This window comes from Brassica oleracea, chromosome C6, assembly GCF_000695525.1.
Source record: "Brassica oleracea var. oleracea cultivar TO1000 chromosome C6, BOL, whole genome shotgun sequence".
NCBI classification, from domain to species: domain Eukaryota; kingdom Viridiplantae; phylum Streptophyta; class Magnoliopsida; order Brassicales; family Brassicaceae; genus Brassica; species Brassica oleracea.
Window position 1 is genome coordinate 21739323 of NC_027753.1, and position 25216 is coordinate 21764538.

Below are 25216 nucleotides of genomic sequence, written 5' to 3' on the forward strand. Positions count from 1 at the left end.
ATTCTTCTTTTTCTCCGACACCTCATCAAGCTTCTTCTCCAACCAATCCAGCTTAAATCCAGCATCTCTCATGAATCCCATTGCAGCATAAGCATCAGTCAGATCATCCTGGGAGAGCTCCTGCGGTGACTGGCACATAGTCTCAATCAGACTGAGTAGAAAACTTATGTAAGCTGTCCTTAGATTTGGGTTCTTTGGACGGAACTCAGATGCAAGCTCCGAGTGTCTTTCAAACATACGGCTCACAGATTCTGCCTGTGACACATATAACCATATCAGATTAAAATAGTTTTGGGAGACCATTAAGGCATCAACATTATGTTCTTTCTCGTGGCTTAAAACTCTACACAACACTTACATGTGAAGGAAGAATCTGAAACCCATTAACATCCATTGTTTCTATTATTGTTGAAGTTTCCTCTGTCACATCTAATCTGCCAACAACTTCAAGAACATCTATCTCAACAACAATTTTGAGATCCCCGTTTACAAGAAATCCGGCATCTTTGGCGTGGAGCTCGTTAAGGGGCATTATGGATAGACGACCCCAGCCGGGACTCTTCTTCTCAAACCACTGTTGTGATTCTGTAAAATCACAAAACATAATTCATATAATCAGTTCATTTACATCGGATAAAGGATATTGGCCCAAAAATAATTAAAACACTAATTCCAAACTACCAACACAAGCCTTGGGAATGCATAGAACTCAAGTTGCCCAAAACTAGCCTTGCACAATGTCAAAGCATTTTTCCAAATCTTAACATTTTATACCTCAAAAAAAAATCCCCCAACAAGATACTTAAAATTGTTCTTCATATTTTATACAAGTTGAATTTTTGGTCACATTATTGACAGGTGGATCCTACTATTTTCTTCTAAATTCTTCATGGGTGAATGAATTTGTAAAGAAAAGTTTTTCTCTTCAATTTTGATAAAGAATAAAATGAAAATAAAACTCCTATTTTTAAGTTTTTTCAATTCCTCAAATAATTTTTTTTTGTTCATTTTTTTCATTCATATAGTGGTCACCAATTTAATTCATGAAATGTGCTTCTGTTAAAATTATGAGAAAGATGGGATGAAACCGATTATCTAGCAATGTTCTCAGATTACCTAACTATTGTTTTGTTTTTGTCCAAATACTTACCATGTTTTCTGGAGAGTTTTTCTGAACGTTGGTTTGATATGGTAAATGAATATTTTGCGTGTCTTCTCCATCCAATAGGCAATGATTCATAATTGCCGACTTCCAGAAACAAGGACAAGTGATCGTTATCTTTTCCCTTGGGATAGGCATAAATATACCTACATGCATGTATAACAACAATATGAACTAATAGAAATAGAACAGACATAAACAAAATTACAAGAGTGAGGAGGGAATGGAAAGGAGAAACTATTCGTCATAAATGGTGTGATTTATTAGAAATGTTACTGAATTTAATTTTCTTCTTCGTTCTTTTAGTTACCATTCAAAGTCTTAATTATTCTCTTACCATTTACAGCCATCGACCACGAATTTATCAGAATTGAATTGATCAGATTTCAAAGAGGAGAAATTCTTGATCACCCAAGTTATCTTCTTATTAAATGGCTTCCCCATGGATTCTACTCAATCGAACTATCAAGAAAATGAAGAGAACGTGATGTGGCCTTGCCCTTGCAACTTGAAGAGAAGAAAAACGTATCGAAACTGAAATTAAGATTCCAATATGGATCGAAGCCTTTATGAGTTTGACTGCTGCTGTAAAAAGTATTCTTTACAGAATGCACATATCCTTTGGATTACGTACACTGGGATGCGAAGCTCCCTCCTTCTAGGGTTACTTGGAGAATACGCATTCTAGATTCTAACTTTTGATCCCAAGGTTAAACTCACGGCAACGGCTAGGCTTGAGACGGATCGGCTATCCGAGCAATTTTAAGGTATCCGGATCCGGATTCTTATCCGACGGATCCATAATTTTACTATCCTTATCCGGACCGGGGTTCTCAGATATCCGGGTGTCAGATATCCTTCTAAAAATTGTAATATTCGGCAGATATCCGGATCCAGATTTGGATCTTTAAAATAAATAAAAAATAATATTAATATATATAAAATATTAAAAATAATTTTTCTAAAAAAATATATAATATTTTTAATTATTTCTATGTATAATATTACAAAATTTACATAAAATTTATATATACTATTATAAAAATGAAAATATATTAAATAAAATTAATTTTTATATATAGATATTACTATTTTTGAAATAGTTATTAATAAAACTTACGGATCCGGATATCCGGACTAAAAAATTAAGATATCCGGATCCGGATTCGGCTTCGACGGATCCAATATTTTACTATCCGGATCCGGATTCGACCCCTTCAGATATCCGGATTTTTGATCGGATCCGGATCGAATCTCAGATCAAATCCGGATCTCGGATAAAAGTCCCAGGCCTAGCAATGGCAACTCCAATAGTTTTTTACCTTGGAGTTCTCAAATTAAATATTACTAATATAATATAGTAATATGTAAATATAATAATTATTATTTAACTAAGAGTATACTAATTTTTTTGGAAATCCAACTAATAATATGTCAAATGAGATACTAGGTTTAACTAATCTAGACTTAAAATTTAAAGTTAATGGGTTATGATTTTTGGAATGTTAAATTCAGGATTCTAATAAATATATAAACAAATACTTAAACTTAAAAATATATTCAAAAATAATTTACGGTTTTCAAAAAGAAATGTTGAAAAAGAAAAAAATTTGAAAAAATCAAATTTGAAAAAGTATAATTCGAAAACATAAAAAAATATATATTTTTTTTATTTTTTAAATAATTATTTATTATATATATAGAACAATAGTATAAAAATCTTTTGCCTCTTAATGAAAAATGCATTTTTGAAAATATTTTTTTAGTGGTGGTAAACATGAATAATGGTATTAAAAAAGCGGTAAACATGAAATTCCCATAATTAAATGCACATCTTAAAAATAAACTTTTTATTGAACGTTTTTTTTAAAAAAGAAAGAGCATCATAAAAAATATTTACTTTTTAATTGTTTAAGTAACCAAGTCTATAAAAAATTTCACACAAGCAAAAGTTTTATTTTTATATTCAAAAAATAAAAAAATAAAATAGGACTGAAAACTGAAAGGTGTTTGACTCAAAATTTTTGTTGTCGTAAGATTAACTCGACTGATTCTTCTTTTTTTCAACAACTAAAATTTATTTATTAATTAGATTGTAAACAAATTGTATAAATACATATACAATATTGAAAAATACCAAATAAAATAACTAAAACGATGAGAGAGCTTCTTGCCAACTTGAAATCTTTGTCTCATTTGAAATATCAGTTCTCTTTTACCTGCTTCTTGGTTGATGCATTCCATGATTTCAAACAAATATTTTTATACCAAATATATTGTATCAAAATATAAGTTTTGAAAAAAATTTGGTTGGCCGACATCATACTCCTTCCTCTTGTTTCTAGATCTTCTTCTTCATGTTGAATCCATGGTGGTTTCCTTGGCGGGCGGTGTTTCTGTAACAAATCCATAAATATTTGTTAAACATCGAATAGTTGTCACACTTTCAGGAAAACCATCAGAAACTAACACAAAACTAACTATACATGTTAGAATTGACAAAAAAAAAAGAATTGACAAGAAAACAGCAAAAATTGCTGGAAAATACCCGATATAACTATCGGAAGTGATATTTGGATAAACAAGATCCATAGAACCATAATTTTGTTTTTGATGTTGCACTCATGTTCACGTATGAAACAAATTCTTTTGTGATTTTTTTTAAGATAAAGAAGAGACGTGATTAGGTGTTGAAAACCATGCAATAAAGAGAAAAATTAAACAGAGAAGGAGTCTGGGAAATGATGAAAATTGGAGAAGAAAACTGGTAGAGACGATCGCCTTCAACCGCATAGAGGTTTTTGATTCTCTTTCTTTTATCTCAAAAGATGCATAAATATGAAATTTCCTTTTTAAAGATGAGTTACTAAGAAAACACATGAAATGATTGTATAGCTCAAGGACCATGATCCCGCTCTCTTCCTCATGACTTGCATGGTTCATGAATGCAAACAGCGTTGGCTGACAAGTCAAGATAAAGATTAATTCATCCGAACAAAGAAGTTATTTAGACTAAATAATAATGCAACCTGAAACATATTTGTTACTTGGTTCGCGAGTATGCACACAAGAAGAGCTAAAAAAAGAGAGTTTCAGTTACTTTTTTTTTTTTTTTTAAATGTTAAATATTCTTACTAGATTTTCAATTTGTGACAGAAATTACATAGAGACGAGTAGCGGAGATACGAAAAATAATCTAAACAAAGAATCTAAGTAGAGACATATACTAACATGAAAGAACGAGAGACCAAGGCAAAGAACTGGACACTAACGAAGCAGCGAAGGACCTGAAGAATAGGTGTGAGCGGAACAAGCAACCGGGTGCCGCGAGCTACCGAGAGAAAGGCGCCCTCAAACCTTGATGCTACGGTTCCTACAGCTTCCAATAAACTCACTCATCAACACATGTCCAAGAATCACAATCTCGGACCTGCAAACCCGTTCAAAATTACTCAGTCGGCGACACGAGAAGGAGTCCGCAACCGACGATGCCGTCGTTCAGGACGAGTAGCTGAAGAATGTCGCCTCCAACCAACCATACCCGAGACCGTGTACACCCACTTAACCCAGAAGCTCATATAGAGGAGCAGGACTGGTTGGGCACACCTCCTCCGACAAAGCAACCTTCGAACCAAGCTAGAAGACCGAAAGCCCAGCTAGCACCTATCCACCGCCTACGGAAACCGACACTTCCACAGAGCAAAAATCACCACATAGACACAAGGGAGAAAGAGAAAGGCGACACGGAGCGCCACAAGCCGGACCTGAAAACGACTTCAAGGAGGAGCCCAACACCACAAGCAAGGATGAATCCGAGCACAAATGGAACATACCACCTCACCACGCGCTGCCACTAGAGAGACTTACAAGAAGAGCCGACGACCCACCTGCTAGACACTCCACGCACGACCACCGAAAATCCACAGAGGAACCCAAAGCCGGGACAGAGAGAACAACGATCCGAAGACCATCGGCCTCAAACCCCAAAGCGAACGCAACCACGCAGCCATGAACCCATGGGAGACTTACCCAGAAACTCACGCGCCGCCGAACTCGAAGGATACACCACCAAGACAAGGAAAAACCCACCGGTCAGAGATCTGGAGCGTGACTGGAGCAGAACTCAGCGAGAAGAGAAGCAATCCTCAAACTCCATCGACACCGCCGAAATCACCCCAGATCTGCTACCAAGACAGCCGGATCTGGACCGGAGGACGCCAATGCCGAGTCCAACCTCCGCCACAAGAACAAAGACAGAGAGAATGGAGATACACGAGGGAGACAGAGAAAGGAAAAAACACAGAGGGGGATCTCCGGCGACCGCCTTAGGGACGGCGGCGGCCACCGGAACAAACAGATCTGGTTTCTAGGGTTTTTGAAAGAGAGGGTCTTGAGAGAGAGAGGAGATGGAAAATAATTGATCGTTTCAGTTACTTTCATGAAGTGAGACAAGTATTCAAACAACATTGCATAACCAAATAAGAACAAACTTCTAAATTCTAATAACTCAAGATCATTGAATAATATCATCGAATGAGAAGGGAGCTTTTGCAGCCAACGCCTCTGACTTCTCCTTCTCCAGCTGAGCTTCCACATCTGAGCACTTCTGCTTTAAATCTTTCAACTCTTTCTCAATATCTTGCCTACGACTCTCACCATCTTTCTCTTTCTCCTTCATTTCTGACACTTGAGAAATTTTCTTCTCCAACCAATCCAACTTTAAACCAGCATCAGTCAATGATTCCAGTGCATAATGAGCCTCATCCAGATCATCCTTGGGGAGCTTGTGAGGAGACTGGCACAGAGTATCTATCAGACTTAGTAGCAAACTCATGTAACCTGTCCTAAGATTTGGGTTCTTTAGATGTACTTCAGAGGCAGTTTCTGGATGTTTTTCAAACATACGGCTCACAGATTCCACCTGAGAGTGAAAACATAAATATAAAGTCGAATCTATATTCCCGAAACACCACAAAAGCACCTTGTTATACAAGTTAACACATTAGGTTTTCACTCGGTGGTGAAATTTCAACACAATTTTTTAAAAAAATTCTTAAATTCTTACCTGTGAAGAAAGAAGGTGAAACCCATTAACCTCTACTTTGCCAATAATTTCAAGAAGATCTATCTCGACAACAATCTTGAGCTCCCCATTCACCAGGAACCCACTATCTTTGGCATTAATTTCATCAAGAGAAAGCATGGATGGAAAACCCCAGCCCTTAGCCTTCTCTTCAAACCAGTTTTGTCCTTCTGTAAAAACACAAACCGTTCATATAATAAAGAACTACATGAAAATGCTTATAAGTTATAACCTTGTCCAAAATAGAATTATAGTAAAACAAGAGACTTTTTTTTTTTGAGAAAACAAGAGACTTTCTTTTTACTGGAATTCTATGTTAGAAGGTTCCAATCTTTCGAAGATGTGATGAAAGCAGGGCCTTCCCTGACATTTATGGGGTCATAGTTATTTTTAAGGTAAATTCATAATAATTTTTTTTCATATTTTTGGCACCATAAAACACATATTACACCTCTTAAAAATTTGAGAACCAAGACGAATGTTTCATCAAGTTTTGTCTAGAACTAGTCGTGGATGAAACATGTTATACGTGATTGTTACCGTTCAACTCGTTATTTTGTGTTTATGGTACTGCCATTGAAAATAATTTGAAGACAGGAACACTTTCAAAAGGACCAGTACGAGGAAAAAAACATACCAAGTTGCCGGGAGAGTGTCTCAGAACGTTGATTTACTACAATAACGCGAAATCGTGCGTGTCTTCTCCATCCAGATGGGAATGATCCATAACCGGCGACTTCCAGAAACAAAGACAAAAAGTTCTGACCCTTGTTTCCTTTGGGATATGCATTAAGTTGCCTGCAAGAAAAACGAATATAAGATTTAAGCAAAACTGTGGAGGATATATCACCTTATGACCTTAATCTATATGGATGAAAACCTTACCATTTGCAGCCACGGACAACGAAAATATCTGACAGTATATTCACTGATTGCAAAGAAGAGAAATCTTTGATCACCCAAGTGAACTTCTTATCGAACTTCTTCTCCATTGATCTCGGTGAAGAAACGGAAAACCCTAGAACCAGAGCGGCTCTCAACACAACTTTTTGTACTTAGATAATGAAGTAGTATATAAGCGATGTGTATATTAAGATTCCAGTATTCCTAAACTCTTCATCAATGATTTACGCAAACTACATATATTCTCCAATGTAAATAACTTTATGAGTTTGGAAGCCACCTTAACCCATTGAATTGTAGTCGTTAAGATTACGTTACGTACACCACGATTGAGAATCGCTTTCATTTCCTACCAGGGTTACTTGGAGCATGTGCATTGTGGATTCCATAAACTAGTTTACGTATAAACATGCAAAGGTATTTTATATAGGTTCACATAACAAAAAATAAAATAAATTAGGGAAACTGGCGCAGCGTACGAATGAGCGAACGGTCGATCTAAGAATTTAGGGTTCTTCGAGACATGTTCTTGGATAGATCAAGAGTTTCTTTCAATAGCTTCTTGAGACCAACTTCCTGTTTGATGAATTGAATCAAATCGAACAAGAGATAAAAGCAAAGCTCTTCTTATTAAAATCAAAACGTCCTAAACAAAGAAGACAAAGCTCTATTTATATATCCATCCATTTGGACAAACCCCATAAGGATAACGATATTATAAACCGTCATTCTTATGGAACAAAGAAAAGCCCAAAACTAAAATAGGAAATAAAACGAAATCCTAAAAAGGAAACATATTTGAACTGGTCGTTATGTTGGCGCCACCATCGTAGATGCGGCTGCATCAGGACTCCCCGGGTAAGAAGGATTCGTCCATGAATCTGAAGTAACATAACGAGACAAGAACTTGACGTTGAAGACATCTGATGTATTGATACCATCAGGGAGGCGCAGACGATATGCGTTGTCGTTGATGCGCTCTAAAATCTCGACTGGGCCTATTTTCATTGACTTGAGTTTATTATAAGCATGCGCCGGAAGTCTATCACGCGTCAGATACACCCAGACAAGGTCGCCAATGTCAAAGACCATATGCCTGCGACGTTTGTTTGCAGCACTCATATACTTTGCAGTCGCAGCTTCCAAGTTAGCCACAGTCTCCGAGTGGACCTGAGCAAGATTCTTAACAAATGATGCTGCGTCACCATGCGAACGTGTGAGATCTGTCAAGGTAGACAGAGCAACAGGGCCCCGAGGTATTGTTCCATAGATAACCTGAAACGGACAGAAGCCTGTATTCCGGTTGGTAGAATGATCGTGCGCGAATTCTGCTTGTGGCAACTTTAAATCCCATGATTTGATTGCATCGCCCACGAGACAGCGGAGAAGATTGCCGAGTGTCGATTAACAACTTCTGTCTGACCATCGGACTGAGGGTGATAGGCTGAACTCATATCTAGCGTAGTACCCAATAACTTCCATAAAGATCTCCAAAAGTGTCCAAGAAACCGAGAATCACGATCAGAGACAATGGACATTGGTAAACCGTGTAGTCGATAGATTTCTCGAAAGAAAAGCGTCGCGACCTGGACAGCATTAGTCATTTTCTTGCAGGGGATGAAATGGGACATCTTCAAAAATCGATCGACGACAACAAAGATTGAATCAAAACCCTTTTGTGTACGTGGAAGCCCAACAACGAAATCCATGCTAATATATAGAGCCCAGCATTCGAGGCAGTACCTTTAGATTGTTGACAAGTGACACAATATTCAACAAACCTTTCGGCGTCACGGCGCAGAGAAGGCCAGAAATAAGAAGAAGAAACGAGCTGTAGTGTTCGATCTCGTCCGACATGTCCTTCTCTGTGTAACTCGGTCAAGAGCTGCAAACGCAAACTGCAATCTGGAATGCAAAGTCGAACTCCATGAAAAAGGAATCCATCGTGAATGGTATACTCAGAAGGAGCTACCCCACGCGACATCATCATAAATCTGGCTAAAAAAAGAATCCGTTGCATAGAGGTCTGACAAATAAGCGAAACCAGGGACGGAGTTATGAAGAACCGCCAAGAGAGAGCGACGTCGACTCAAGGCATCGGCCACCCGGTTAGAAGCTCCAGAAGTGTGCTTAATAACGAAGGTAAATTGCTGGAGATAAGCAATCCATGAAGCGTGTGGCGAGGAAACCTTTCCTTGACTACTGAGATGCTTAAGTGCGTCATGATCGGTGTAAAGCACAAACTCCTTGTGAAATAGATAGTGCCTCCAATGTTTTATTGCCTGAACAATGGCATAAAAATTGACGTCATATGTGCTATAACAGGAACTCACACCAGCCAACTTCTCACTAAAGAAAGCGATGGGACGACCTCGTTGGCTAAGCACTGCACCAATTCCTGTTTTTGATGCATCACAATGCAATTCAAAGACAAGGTTGAAGTCGGGAAGAGCGAGGACTGGGGCTGAGCAGAGCTTCTCTTTGATGATATCAAAAGCCCGCGCTGCGTCCGGCGTCCAAGGGAACTGTCCATCTCGTATACAGTCAGTAATTGGCGACATCAAACTGCTGAACTGTGAGACAAAACGGCGGTAAAAAGAAGCTAATCCGTGAAAGCTGCGAACTTCGGTGATCGTTGTAGGAGTCGGCCAAGATTGTATGGCAGATATCTTACTAGGGTCGACGGCGAGTCCCTGCGATGACACAATATACCCGAGGAAGTGGACTGTTGGCGACCCAAATTCTCACTTCTTCAATGTTGCGAAGAACTTATCACGGCGTAGAACTTCAAGAACTTCAGAAAGATGGCGGACGTGGTCAGTCATGGACCTGCTAAAGATGAGTATATCATCAAAATAGACCACAACAAACTTTTCAATAAATGGTCGTAGTGCATGATTCATCACCCGCGTGAACGTACTTGGTGCGTTTGACAAACCAAAAGGCATAACCATCCATTCGAAGAGGCTTTCGCGTGTCTTAAAAACCGTTTTCCATTCATCTCCGGGATTGATTCGTATCTGGTGATAGCCACTTTTGAGATCAAGTTTGGAGAAGAATGTTGCAGTATCGATTTTGTCAAGGAGGTCATCAAGACGTGGAATCAGAAAGCGGTAACGGACTGTAATGTTGTTGATAGCACGACTGTCTATGCACATTCTCCAAGAACCATCTTTCTTGGGGATTAGTAATGCCGGCACGGCACAAGGAGATAAACTCTCACGAAGGAAACCCTTGGCGACGAGTTCTTCTACATGTCTTCGTAGTTCCTCATGCTCGGTTGGGCTCATACGGTAATGTGATTTAGGAAGGGCAGCGTCAGGGAGGAGGTCGATACGATGCTGGATGTCACGGAGAGGAGGCAGTCCCTCTGGGAGATCATCTGGAAAGACATCAGCGAAGTCGGAAAGAATGCTCACAAAGGCCGCCAGAATCTCTATTTTGGGCGTGGCTGACGTAGGTTTGGTTATTACTGAGAGAACCAGGCCGGCTTTGAGCATCTCTGAAACAAATGGAGTTTTGCAAAGAAATAACACAGGCTTTGTAGTGTTATTGGTGGGTGTTTGATTAGCAAGAGTCGGTGTCGGAGGAAATGGTTTGAGGATGAACTTTCTATTCTCGAAGGTGAAGATGTATGTGTTGAGAAAGCCATCGTGAATAATGCGACGATCAAATTCCCAAGGTCTCCCGAGAAGTAAGTGGCAAGAATCCATAGGGGCGACGTCGCAATAAACCTTATCTTTGTAAGAGGTGCCTATGAGAACGAAACTACGGCGCGCCGAGTCACAACGAGATCATGGTTCAGTTGGAGCCACGAGAGCTTGTGGGTGGGGTTCGTCCTGAAGTTGTAATTTCGCGACTGCCTCCTCCGCTATGACATTCTTACAGCTCCCAGAGTCGATTACAAAGGAGCAGACTCGTCCATTGATTGTGCAACGCGACTGAAAGAATCTGTTACGTTGTGGGAACTGTTCTTCGGCTTTAGGAGTGAAAAACGACCGGCGAACTACGAGAAGTCGACCCGAATCAGGGAAAAGTTCTTCAGCTTCTTCGTCAGAGTCGAGTGGTTCCTCGTCATAGATAGGGTCATTATCCTGTTGTACTTCTTGGATAAGTAATCCTCTGAACGTACGATGTGGACAAGCGGACTGACGATGTCCTGCTTCTCCGCAAGAGTAACAACGCAATCCGCCGAGACGAACCTGTTGGTTATTGTTAACATGTACAATTGCAGTTTCTGTTTTTGAAGTGGCGTCGTTGGTGGTTGTTGGTGGGGTTGATGTAGGCTGTTTGTTTTGCCGCGACGTGGACCAAGATTGAGAGCCGGTTCGATTCTGGTTCTCTATCGTGAGGGTCTGCTGATGCGCTTCTGAGATCGATTGTGGACGAGACAAGTTAAGAGTGTGCTGGATTTGTTGGCGAAGTCCTCCCACAAAACGCATTGTTAGTTGTTCTTCGGTGTCGTAAATTTTCACACGGTTGAACATCTTGAAAACTTATGTGGCGTAATCGTCGACGGATCGAGCTCCTTGCCGAAGATTCTGAAATTTCTGAAACATCAGTTGGTCATAGTTATACGGCAGAATTTTTTTTTGCATCTCTCGTTAAGCTTATCCCATGTAGTAATCTTTGTTTTACCCAATCGTGCTCTTGTCGTCTTTACTTGTGACCACCAGGCAGCTGCGCGGTCACGGAAGCGTATGCGACTAGGGGTACACAGCTATTCAATGGAATTTCTATAAACTCGAGAATTTCTTCTATTGTTACAAACCAATCCAATAATTCCTCAGCGTTCGTTGAACCATTGAATACTGGAAGCTCAAGCTTGAAACTCGATTTCCATGATGACTCGATAGCATCTTCCTCGGAATCGGAGTTATTGTTGACGTGGCGTCGAGGGCGTTGTTGTTGTTGTGGTTTTCGAAGAGGAGCGAATGGATTCTCGTCGTCTGCGTCAGAGTTATCATGGACAGAGATCTGGTCGTTGCGGCGGGGAAGTGCAGGTGCGGCTTGTCGTGCGGTTAAGGCAGCGACGGCGGTAGCTAGGTCTGCAATTTGTTACTGGAGCTCATTAACAGATTGTTGAGTAGCCGGGATATCATCGTCATCAGCGTATTGTTGAGCACGAGTCTTACGAACCATTGTAGCGGGTTGAGAAGGATTCGGGGCGTAGCAGAGCTCTGATACCAACCTGGCACAGCGTACGAATGGGTGAACGGTCGATCTAAGAATTTAGGGTTCTTCGAGACCTGTTTTTGGATCGATCAAGAGTTTCTTTCGATAACTTCTTGAGACAAATTTCCTGTTTGATGAATTGAATTAAATCGAACAAGGGATAAAAGCAAAGCTCTTCTTATTAATATCAAAACGTCCTAAACAAAGAAGACAAAGCTCTGTTTATATATCCATCCGTTTGGACAAACCCCATAAGGATAAAGATATTATAAACCATCATTCTTATGAAACAAAGAAAAGCCCAAAACTAAAATAGAAAATAAAACGAAATCCTATTCGTTATGTTGGCGCCACCATCGTAGATGCGGCTGCATCAGAAACGATATCGTAAAAATTAGTGTCAAAGAGGGGGATAATTAAGATTTCGAATATTAGTAAGAAGAGAAATATGTAGAGTTAGGTAGAGAGCTCTGTATTTAGAGAATTTATCTAACGCATTACACATATATAAATAAGTAAAGAGTAGAAGATTAATGCTAACTCATCATTGGATGTTTATAGCGTGGACGTCAAGCCACATGTTTGGACGCGAATCTTCTTATTCATGACCTAAGAAGTTTCAAGAAAAGTAGAGAGGTTGTGGAAACTTCCGCTGTAATTCATCTATCTAACAACTAAAGAACGAGAGCAGACCAGAACATCAAGTAAGAAACTCTCAAATGAATACCTTGGAAGTCAGGACATAAGATAATCAAACGACAGAGCAAACTTTGAAACCGAGCACAACAGAATTTATTCCATTTTGTACATCATGGTTGTCTTTCAAAACCAATATTGCTGCAACTTAATTAAATTCCCCAAAACCGAAGGGAGATGAATCAAATTAAACCAAACAAAACTGAGTTCAAGCATATTAAACCGAATCAAATAAGCGTTAAACCAATTCATATAATTTGTTTTTCAGATTATGAGTTGTAACTTGTATAAGTAACTCAGCCTGTATATTTTTTCCCTTTACTTAACCAGACTGCGCTTCCTTCTTTTCCTTCACTTCATTAAGCTTCTTCACCAACCACTCCACCTCCAAGCCAGTATCTTTCGTGTAAGCCAGTGCTTTCTCTGCTTCGACAAGATCGCCAACAGAGAGCTCCTGAGGTGTTAGGCAAAGCGTCTGAGTAAGGCTGAGCAAGACATTTGTGCATGCAGTCTTCAGATGTTGGTTCCTTGCACGGAATTCTACTACACTGTCTTGGACCGAGCTCACAGATTCTACCTGCTAAGTGAGACATACACAGGAGTATGGTATTGATAAAGACCTGAAAACTAAAGTCATTAAAGAAGAAACTAAAACGTAAAACCCACTGACATCAGTTATGTTATATATACCTGGCTCAGAGGATTTGTCTCTTCAGATTTCTCTGAGGTGACGACAACTTGAAGAACATCTACCTCGGCAACTATCATGAGTTGGTCGTTTACAAGGAAACCTTCATTTTTGTCATGGATTTTGGCTAAGGGAATCATAGTTGGAAACCCCCACAGGGGATTCTTTTGATCAAACCAGCGATGTGACTCTGTAGAATTTCATGACAATAAATCAAAATTGAATTATAGTACTGCATGAACACCCTGTTACATCTAATCAATATCACAACTGAACTCATATAGACATCATATAATTCATATCATAAAATAGTAACTTGCAGAATAACAAGACCCATGAGTAAAAAAAATGCATAAAATACACGAAGTTTCCTTTGCCATGGATGTATGAAATGAAATTAAGAAAAAACAGTAGAGTGAAGTAAGAATCACTTTTGAGTACTGAGGGCCCTTGTTCAAAAAGAGAGAGTAGTAGTGAGGGCACTTCCGAAACTTGTTTTGCTATTGTTAGCCGAAATTTCACCAATCTTTTCCATCCAAAAGGCAATGATTTAACATCAGCAACTTCCAGAAACAGAGATATGTGGTCACTCTTAAATAGTCCCTTGAGATAGACAACAAGACGCCTGAAGAAAATGAGAAGAAACGAATCACTAAGCAAAACCATAGAGCAGTTAGAAGTATTGTTTTTACCATTTGCAATCACCAATCTGGACTGGAGTAGAATAACACTTCTCACGCAAAGAGGAAAAGTCTTTGATTACCCAGGCGAACTTGTGACCAACTTGCTTTGCCATTGGAGAGAGAAAGGATACTTAAAGTTTTGAAATTCTAATATGGATGAAACTGGATTAATGGCCACACTATATAACAAGTTTTTAAAGGCATCTCAAATAAACGAGCAGGAATGCTAACAGTCTTGACCTAATTAATTAGTTACGCGTGAGTCCACTGATATTTTGTCATAACTACGAATTAATAATTGCTAAAAGAGTTCTCGATCCTCTCTATTGATCGCGACTCTTCAAATGCAGTCTATGTTCGTAGTAAGAGAGATTCGCTTTTACTTATTTAACAAAGTTTCATAATCGTAATACTTTTTCAAAAAAATGTGATATGACAACCTATTAAATAGAAAAGCAAAACCAAGTCAGTGAGCTGTAAAAGCACAACCACATTCTGTTCAGACACAAAAGCAATTACTTTCGAACCAAGTAACCTAGCTTAAAGCATTATGTTCATTGAAACCAAGGGACTCCACCATTACAAGAGAATAGACATCTTAAAATTTCTTTATAAAGTTTGTTCCAAAAAAAAAAAATTTCTTGATAAGGTTCACTCAATCCTTCACCATATTCAAGGTTTCGGCACATAGCGGATATCCGAAAAAGAAAAGAAGCATTTCAAAAGAAATAATAATACAAACTGAAACATATTTGTTACTTGATTCGCAAGTAAGCACATATGGAAAGATAAAATAGAAGATTTTTTTCAAGTGATACAAGTATAACGCAGCATATGTTAAGAAGCAGAACTTCGCCTAAAATCACCTGTGACTTCACTCAAACAACATGAACCAAATAAGAACAACATTCAAGTTTCTAATGACTCTAGATCATTCGATAATATCATCGAATGAGATAGGAGTTTTAGCAGCCAATGCCTCTGACTTCTCCTTCTCCAGCTGAGCTTCCACATCCGAGCTCTTCTGCTTCAAATCTTTCAACTCTTCCTCAATCTCTTGCCTACGAAACTCACCATCTTTCGCTTTCTCCTTCATTTTTGAAACTTGAGAAATTTTCTTCTCCAACCAATCCAACTTAAAACCAGCATCAATCAAGGATTCCAGTACATAATGCGCCTCGTCCAGATCATCCTTGGGGAGCTCGTGAGGAGACTGACGCAAAGTATCAATCAGGCTGAGTAGCAAATTCATGTAACCTGTCCTAAGATTTGGGTTCTTTAGATGGATTTCAAGAGCAGTATCTGGGTGTTTTTCAAACATACGGCTCGCGTATTCCACCTGACAGTAAAAACAGAAATACAAAGTAGAATATTTATATATTAAAAGTAGTACCAAGACAAAAAAAAATAAAAAAGCACTTTGTTAGACAAGTTAATTAAGTTCATCAGGTTTTCACTCGTTGCTGAAATTTCTAACACAAATTTACAACATCCTTAAATAATTACCTGTGAAGAAAGAAGATGAAACCCATTAACCTCTACTTTGCCAATAATGTCAAGAAGATCTATCTCGATAGCAATTTTGAGCTCCCCGTTTGCAAGAAACCCGCCATCTTTGGAATTAATTTCATCAAGGGAAAGCACGGATGGAAAGCCCCCAGCTGTTAGACTTCACATCAAACCAGTGTTGTACTTCTGTAAAACCACAAACAATTATTCATCTAATATAGAATTACAATGAATATGCTTATGTGGACTGGACAACAATGTTCAACCTTAAGAAATATAGAATTCTAGTAACAAAAATAATAACTCTTTTTGCACCAAAAGAAAATAATAATTCTTTTAGACTGACCAGTACGAGGAAATATTACCAAGTTGCCGGGAGAGTTTCTCAGAACGCTGATTTACAACAATGAGGCGATATCGTGCGTGTCTTCTCCATCCAGATGGCAATGATCCATAATCGGGAACTTCAAGATACAATGACAGAAAGTTATCAACCTTGTATCCTTTAGGATATGCACTGATATACCTGCAGGAAAAACAAATTAAGCAAATTTGTCAAGGGTATTAAAGAGAACACTTGAAAACCTTATACTATTTGCAGCCACTGACGACAAATTTATCTGAAAATATTTTTTCAGATTGCAAAGAAGAGAAATCCTTTATCACCCAAGTGAACTTCTTATCAACTTCCTTCTCCATTGCTCCCGTTGCATAGAGTAGAAAAACCTAGAACCTGAGTTACTCAACACAATTTTTTGGACTCAGATACAGTAAATCTCGGGCCTTGTAAACAATTTAATGATTTTTTTTGGGGAGTTGCATATACTCCCCAATGTAAATATAACCAATTAATGATTTTTTTTATAAAATTTTAAAATTAACTTGTCAAACAAGCTTTGGAGCATGTGCATTAGTATATGGAAATCAAAGACTTTCTGAGTTCCAAAGCCACATTAACTAACTGCATGCTAATCGTCAAGATTACGTATACAACAGGAATGAGAATCGCTTTCATTTCCCTCCCAGTGTTACTTGGAGTATGTGCATTCTGGATTTCCATAGATGATAGATTAGTATATGTACTAGGGTAAGAGGCGCAGGGCAAATTTATATAAAAATTATTTAAGAAATATCGTATGGAAAAAAAATTATATTATTGATCGAATTAATATATTTGGCCCTTAAACAATTTCTTAAAAAAATTTATTGTTAATTTCATAATTTGTTTACTAATGAACTGATCTCATTTTTAAAAATATTTTAGGTCAAAAAATTATTTATTGCATAAAAACCTAACGTTTAGACCGAAGAATCTCATGCCTACTATTTGGTTGCAATGAAACTACGTTAGCTTGGTTTTATATCATGATTTAGCAATTTAAAAGTTCATTATGGTTATGAGAAGTTTATGTTCACGTGTCAATCCTATATATCTTTGATATTTTTATACTTTTTGTGTCATTTTGGTTATTGCTCGATATAAATATTGATTTTTGAGTTTATTCTCATTCTTTCTTTTATTTTGGCCCGAAATTTAGAAAATGTTTAAGATTCAAAATTATTAAAGAGATACATACTTAGGTTAAGATCTGCGCCTTGTGCAGAATAAATACTTATTTTATATTTTTCTGCATATTATGAAATAATAAAATAATAATTATATATTAAATAATTAAGAAATCAGGTACTATTATGTAATAAATTGGCTTGCACATATAAATCAAATGACTGCTTTTGTTTATTCGCAAAGATTTTAAAATAAATAAATTAAAACAATCAATCTTATCTATCGTATATGATACTCCCTTTGTTTCATTTTATTTGTCGTTCTAGGTTTATGCACACAGATTAAGAAAACATATGATTTTGTATATTTCCAAAATAAAAACACAATTACCTATACACCTAACCATATTTCAACCAATAGAAAAATAAAGTTATTAATAAATTTTGCATTGAAACTCTAAAACGATACTTATTTTGAAACGGAAATATTTCCCTACAACGACAATTAAATCAAAACGAAGGGAGAATATAATTATATTTAAACGATATGAAGTATATATATACTAACATAAACACCTACTAAAATAAAATTATTTATTTATATGATTTTATTATCATTGTATCTTATTATAGAAAAAATTTAAACATTGATCACAAAAGTTTATGTGAGACTTTTAACAGTTTTAGTAATTTATACTCGTTTTGAAAAAATTCAAAATACAACATATACAAAAAAATCTAAATTTTTAATGTATGATTAATGTAATTGTGTAATTTATTTTAATAGTAAAGAATTAAACAAAAATGATAGAAATCATACAGATTATTAGCAAATCTTCATTATTTAAAATCATTAATTACAATATGTATCATAATCACATTAGGTAATTCCGTAAATTTTATTTAAGAAAATAATATATAATAAATAGCCACATTGCTTTAGTTAATATCATCTGATATCATATAGTTGGTATTAAATGTTTCTAGTGAGATATAAAAATCTAATTGGACCAACATGTTTTTCAATTTCAATGTGAGGCCGACACGTAGGACTAATTAACTACCTAATTGATTGACACATAAGCAAGAAGTCTTTTTTAATTATTACAAAATTGAGGTTACATCTTTTCAAATGTTTTTCAATTAATATATAGGGGATATTATAAATTAAAAATAAGTTAGGGCTTGTTGCAAAAAGGTATGATTCATTATTTTCTATTAATCATATATGTAATCAAAATAAATATTGCCCGCGAATTCGCGGATATAAGTATTATATAAAATAAATATTGTACATATAATTCAATAAATTTTTAATAATTATTATAATTATAAGTAAATTTTAAAGTCAAAATAGTTTGAAAATCTAAAATTTTAATGTTATATTTCTAGAATCGTGAAGTATAGTGATAATTCAATAATATAAATAATAAAAAACTAATTGATCAAACATTACTAATATTTCCATAATTTCAACAGTTAGTTACCGTAAGTTATTATCTGCAATATTCTATAGATTATTTGGTAAGTGATATTAATTGATTATAAACTTACCATTAATTTTAGATCTAATTAAAATAAATAAAAATTAAAAATCATCAACCAATCAAATTATAATAATTTCTTGAAACTTCACCAGTGATCAACACATAAGCGAAAGTTTTATTGACTTTTAATTTAATATATACGATGATTATTTGGTAAGTGATATTAATTGATTATAAATTTACCATTAATATTTGATCTAATTAAAATAAATAAAAATTAAAAATCAACGACCAATCAAATTATAACAATTTCTTGAAACTTTACCAGTGATCGACACATAAGCGAAAGTCACTTAAGTGACTTCTCATTTAATATATAGGAGGATTTATTTAGGATCACATAACAAGTTATGAAATTAATATATAAATTAGAAAAGAATATTGTAAGCTAAAATTAGTGTTGTAGTGAAAAAATCCTCATATATATTGATTGAGAAGTCAATTAAATTATTTATGCTGATGTGTCGCTCATAAGAGAGTTTTCCAATTAATTGTTTCACTTTGATTGATTGATGATTTTTTAATTATTTATTTATTTAATTAAAGTTTTTAAAAGAAAACTAATCCTAGAATACATAATCTCATATGTTTCCAAACATATAACTAAACATCTTAAATATAGATGAATTAATATAATTTATTTGTAGAAACAATTAAATATCATAGATTACATTATATAAATTGATAATATACATTTAAATACATATGATACTACATAAAAAATAATACAAATGGTTTTTAATATATTTGTATTAGTAGTGAATACAATTAATCATAGATTTCAGAAAACTAATTAATGTAAACCTAATAATATTAACTAAACTCATTCATTCACTATAGGGAAATTGCCACAAATATTACATTCATAGTACCACTTTTTATGTTTACACATTACACTAACCACTTTTATCCTCACTTTTAATAAAATATAAAATATATTTATACCCCTATGGTTAACTAATATAGACTTAGAATTTAGATTTGAAAGGTGGGGTATGGGTTTTAGAATGTGAAATTTAGAATTCTAATAAATATATAAATATTGTTCAAGTAGCTCAAGACGCGGGAAGTCATTGCGCGTTCGAGACACGCGCCCCCAATTTTTTCTCCCACATCTCCCTTCGCCCTTCTCCCGATTGCCTCTCCGGTGCCGTTCGGCGCTGTGAGAGGTGAAGAACCCTAAAATAGGAGGATCACTTTAGCTGGGTGTTGGATATGATCCGAGAAGGCAAACGGCACTTCTGGAACTGAGATGGATTGAAAGTATCATCAAGAGATGCGGAATGGCTCTTGATATACCCACGATCTAAGGCTAACCACCCAAGAACGAATGTAGTGTGTTGGCTAACCACCAAACGACACACAAAGATAATTGGCTACCACCAAATCAACAAGCCGGTTCAAACCGATGAACTAGCTAAGAACTCTCTCTCTCACTCAAAGAAAAGATGAATCGAAAATAAACAACCAAAACTGAACTGATTTTATTCATCAAAGAGACTACATATTTATAGTGTTTTGTAGTCAAAACAACTAAAGAAAATGTGGGAAAACAATGCATAGAAAATACAAATTTGACTAGATCTAGTCAAGGCACAGAAAATGGAGAAGACTAGATCTGGTCAAGGCACGGAAAATGGAGATGACTACTCAAGATGTCCAGGTTCATCTGAACTAGATGGATGCACGGGGTAAAGATAAGAACGCTTGCGGGACTGTTCGGATGGTCCGCTGGATGAGAATGCATGTCCGTCTTCGGTTTCTTCACCACCCAAGCTAAGTCTGGCTCGACCGTAGGTCTTAGAATGTCGAGTTGGTCGGGGAAGACGAGCTTCAGTACGGGGAAATCGGTCATCTGGTCGTGATTCTAGCCGAAGCTCCAATTGGGACGCACACGGGACGGCTCGGTCAGTGTGTCTGGTACGGTCAGATGAATGAACCTCGGTCAAATTATTCAGAACGTCCTGATCTCCATGCTGGTTGGCTCCAATGGACTGATCCACGAACCATCATTCCCTTCCTCTTCAAAAAGATTTGTCCTCAAATCTGAAACAATAAAAGGAAAAGGATTATATGCAAAAGAACCATAATCAGAACGTTGCTCACCTTGAGTTCGGTCCAGTTTGTGAATGGAAGAAGATCCTTCTTGATGACCACAGTTTTGTTCTCCACCTGACCCTTCCTTCGGTTCATGTGCATAGTCATCGAAAATTGGCAAAGGCTCTTCCTTTTCTGGCTCGGTTTCAGCTTTCTCCAAAGGCACCAACGATGTTTTTGGCACTTGTTGGCATAATGACCGACCCTATGGCATTTGAAGCACCTGGTAGAAAGAGCTTTGCTTGTGGTTTTCACAGCCTTGCCTTTATCAGAAGACAACACATTAGTTTTCAAATCAGAATTTGAAAGAGAAGAAGAATTACTTTGTTGTTTTGGTGCATAAGAAGTGTTGGTGTTTCCCTTCTTTTTGAGTTGCCGGACAACATGAATCGCCTTATGCAACATCTTTTCCCAGCTGGTATAAGTCTGAAGCTCGTTCTGATCAGGCACATCACGGTTGCTTCTCTTGGCTTTGGTGAAGGGACGATCACCACTTCTGAACCACTTCTCATCATCGCACTTGTTTTGTCTCTTCTTTTGTTTCTGCAAAAAGTCAAACCCATTAGAAGCAAACTGTTTCTTATCAAAAATCAATTGCTCCTTTTCAAAAATAGTCTTAAAAGGAAAGTAGACGCCTTGTTGTGGTTTTGATTTCTTGAGAAGTCCAAAAATCCTGAAAACACTTAACAAAGTTAGCAAATAAAAATTCTCACACTCTCAAGTGTTTAGCTCACGATTTTTAGATGGTCACTCAGAGTTCTTTCACTGGTTCAAAGGATGATAGGCAATCAAAATTCAGCAATCAAAACCCAAGACAAAATTTTGTGGGAAAAAGAAAAGAGAAAGAAAGATGAAGAGATTTTTTGATATGGATCCGCCTTAACTGTCCTAAGGCTGAGTTTCTCTTCAGCCAGCAGGATTTTTCTTCCACCACTCCCCCTGGATTTCTCTTCAGAAGTGATTCAAGCCAAAAACTTTTTCTTTTTATCAATATATATATTTTTTATAACAGGCGATCACAAGGGAGTAAAGGAACAGCCCAGATCCAAGAAATAAGAAAAAAACGTGGAGAGATGAGAAGATGAATGATGAAAGAAAAAAAAACCAGCCAAAGTGGCTCTGATACCACTTGATGAACCCTAAGGAACGAACACTCGACCGGATTGATAAGGAAAGGATATGAACTCCAAAGGAGAACTGGATGGGATGAATGGTGATACAAAAGGCTGCAGAAAGACCTCTTGATACTACCAGACTTCGATCATTGCCCGATGTGACGCACCGGTCCAACAAAAGAAGGATCGAAACTTGGAGATAACCTCACCAAGAAACTAAGAAATGTTCAACGAAGAACAGAGAGAATAAACTCATAAAATGAAAGAAAAATCGATTGCCTTATTGTTGGAATGAGATTACATACTTATACTAGTTGTAGTCAAAGACAATAAGTAGAAAATGTAGAAAACAATGCATAGAAAATATAAACTTGACTAGATCTGGTCAAGGCACGGAAAATGGAGAATACTAGTCAATTTGTCTAGATCTGGTCAAAGCACGAAAACTGGAGAAGACTAGTCAAGAAGACTGTTCGGCTCCTGTCCAGATTCATCCGAGCTGGCTGTGTCCAAGGCGGAAAGGATCAACACATGGGTGGGACGTTCTGCAAAGGCCGCGGGACGTTCAGATCGGACAAGTTGTGTTCCAACGTGGCCCAAGTCTTCTGAAAGCTTAAGGATCCTTTCCTTAGAGAAATATCCAAAGGACAAGTCCATGTTCGGATCGAACAAGGAGGCGAGATCTTCAGCCCAGTCGCCGGTGCATGCGGTACGGTCGGGGTGATCGGATGGGACGGTACGAACGTTCTGATCAGCACGATCCAATGGGAAATTATGATCAGCATGGACGGAATGATCAGATTGACTATCACAGGCAGCAAGACTGGCATGATCCGACATGAAAACCTCGGTTTGGTCGAGCTGGTTGACAAGAACGCCACCTTGGGCCGTATGCATGATCCGAGCCGGTCGATGCTCAATCTGGGTCACATCATAATGATGTGCCCCGGTTCGTGGATCAGTCCATTAGAGCCAACCAGCATGGAGATCAGGACGTTCTGAAAAATTTGACCGAGGTTCGTTCATCTGACCGTACCGGACACACTGACCGAGTCGTCCTGCGTGCGTCCCAATTGGAGCTTCGCTAGAACCACGACCAGACGACCGTTTTCCCCATACTGAAGCTCGTCTTCCCCGACCAACTCGACATTCTAAGACCCACGGTCGAGCCAAACTTATCTTGGGTGGTGAAGAAACCGAAGACGGACATGCATTCTCATCCAGCGGACCATCCGAACAGAAGGTTAGCCGATACTATACTATAAAAGTATGTATTATAGTATCTACTAACGTAAACAAAACATCCTACCTACTTAATTCACTGGGGTACGTAAATAACGCTGCCAGAAGAAACACAAGAAACTACTTCGAACCGTAAGGGGATCACAATTGTGGAATTTAGTATAGCAGACTCACATATATGCTAGTTGTTGCGTAAGCAGTTGAAAGTTATTTTATACTATCAAAGATAATAGTATAGAAATGACACAGCTGGTATATAATACAAGAATATAAATAGTGAACAAGAAGATAGTACATAAAATGCTGATACAAATAACCAACTGAAGGGACACAGCTGGTGTACAAATATGACTGAAAAAGTATGGGATCCCATTAGCATAATTTGTCTTTAGGTGCGACTCAGCCAACTGCCCATGCTGAGCATCTGAAAGAGCTAATTTTATGATCTCTATCCATCCTAAATTGAAGTAATTGTTGAGTATTTTTCGCCTGCCTGGTTGGTTCGTAACTAGCCAACTGCCCTTGCTGAGCATCTGTGATTATAAAATAGACCAGAAGAAGAGAAGAAGATAAGATGATGAGTGGCGACGGTTTTCGAGGAAAAAACAATGCAATTGATCAAGTAGTGACAAAAAAATTAGGAGGCAAGAAAGAGAAGTGCATCATACTATACTGTAATTTAAATATAGTGTGGAACATATGACGTGAGATACTGTTCATCTTCCTCAATCCAATATTCTTCATATTCTTAAAGATATCGATTCATATGTTTACCTCACTGTCAATGAAATTGTTGCTTTACCCCATAATTCTAGTCCCTTATGCTATAAAATCATCTTCGAATTACCTTGATTTCTTGACTTGTGCTCTGCAATCGCTCACGCCGCTTTGAAAATGGAAGATACTTTGTAACCCTGACTTTGAAGAGCCAATTGATGTCGCTCTGAACAATCGTTATTCATCGAGTCAACCTTTTTTCCTTCTAACGCACAATCGTCCTATTCACCTAGATTTTCTGTTTCGCATGCGAGAGGTTCGTAAGTAAACACATTTTCCAACTGCCAGATTAAAAAGCGACTTTCAACCTTTCACGCGCAGATAAAGGGTATTGTTGGAATATTTCATAAAATTATACAAAATATCGTAGCATATAAGTTGTAATGGTTATATAGTTAAATCTTTTTTTGCTATGGACATGTCGCCTAATTCCCCTAGATTTTTTGACTCACGGTAACAGTATGAAAAATTTGCTAATAAAGAACAAAAAAACTTATTCATTGTCCCCTTAGAATAGTATTAGGGATTCTTGTCCACTTAGAAATAATATTAAGGTAAATCCAATTTTAACCCTCTAATTATACAATTTAAAAACAAATTAAAAGAAAAACTAATTTTCATAGTCTCATTTACTCATTATTTACCGACTTCAAAAACACGGTTTACCCGTCGCAGAGTTTTCAAGTATTCTCGCCGGCGTCTCTTCGTTCGTCACCTCCACCTCTCTCTTTGGTACAACCTACAACTCTTCAAAGATCTCTTTGAACATGGTGGAATTGAAAGTTTTCTCTAGAAACAAGAGGTTCTTTCAACATTCTTCTTCTGTAAGACTAGTATAGCTAACGTGACAGATGGTTTTTATGTGGTTCTTAGCCACACTGTGTCTGTTTTTTTTTCAATTCAGGGAAAAATCTAAGGAAACACAATGCAACAGCCGACCAGCCGAAATCAATGCTACATTTGGAGATTTGTTCATGACTTGTAGCAGTAGAACCAAGCCAATTATTTGTTTCTCATCACAGCCGACATTAAA

General features: G+C 37.2%; 3 protein-coding genes and 1 pseudogene across 3 annotated transcripts; all 4 read right to left on the bottom strand.

Moving 5' to 3' along the window:
* Positions 1-3: 3 nt before the first annotated feature.
* Positions 4-1682, bottom strand: LOC106297726 (protein RESTRICTED TEV MOVEMENT 3-like; the record flags this gene model as incomplete). The annotated part of the gene is made up of 4 exons (XM_013733913.1): positions 1500-1682; positions 1151-1308; positions 359-585; positions 4-255 (listed from the first exon to the last, which is right to left on the bottom strand). Coding segments are annotated over exons 1-4 (744 nt in total), but the record flags the coding sequence as incomplete, so codon positions are not given.
* Positions 1683-5617: 3935 nt separating this feature from the next.
* LOC106299157 (protein RESTRICTED TEV MOVEMENT 3-like) lies at positions 5618-7351 on the bottom strand. Its single transcript, XM_013735291.1, has 4 exons — positions 7131-7351; positions 6883-7043; positions 6228-6415; positions 5618-6083 (listed from the first exon to the last, which is right to left on the bottom strand). Exons 1-4 carry the CDS (start codon positions 7235-7237, stop codon positions 5676-5678), a joined length of 864 nt encoding a protein of 287 aa, XP_013590745.1. The 5' UTR covers positions 7238-7351; the 3' UTR covers positions 5618-5675.
* A 3591-nt stretch (positions 7352-10942) lies between these two features.
* Positions 10943-11590, bottom strand: LOC106297728. Its single transcript, XM_013733914.1, has one exon. The coding sequence runs from the start codon at positions 11588-11590 to the stop codon at positions 10943-10945; it is 648 nt and encodes a 215-aa protein (XP_013589368.1).
* Positions 11591-15321: 3731 nt separating this feature from the next.
* LOC106297729 lies at positions 15322-16598 on the bottom strand (annotated as a pseudogene).
* Positions 16599-25216: the final 8618 nt, after the last annotated feature.

What these genes read in the sequence shown, in the direction of transcription:
- LOC106299157 (XM_013735291.1), bottom strand. Translation starts at nt 7,237, where the DNA reads ATGGAGAAGAAGTTCGATAAGAAGTTCACTTGGGTGATCAAAGATTTC. An exon ending in GTTGTCCGTGGCTGCAAATG is followed by an intron (nt 7,044 to 7,130) that starts GTAAGGTTTTCA and finishes TTTTTCTTGCAG; the next exon opens with GCAACTTAATGCATATCCCA. An exon ending in GACACTCTCCCGGCAACTTG is followed by an intron (nt 6,416 to 6,882) that starts GTATGTTTTTTT and finishes GTGTTTTTACAG; the next exon opens with AAGGACAAAACTGGTTTGAA.
- LOC106297728 (XM_013733914.1), bottom strand. Translation starts at nt 11,590, where the DNA reads ATGCGTTTTGTGGGAGGACTTCGCCAACAAATCCAGCACACTCTTAAC.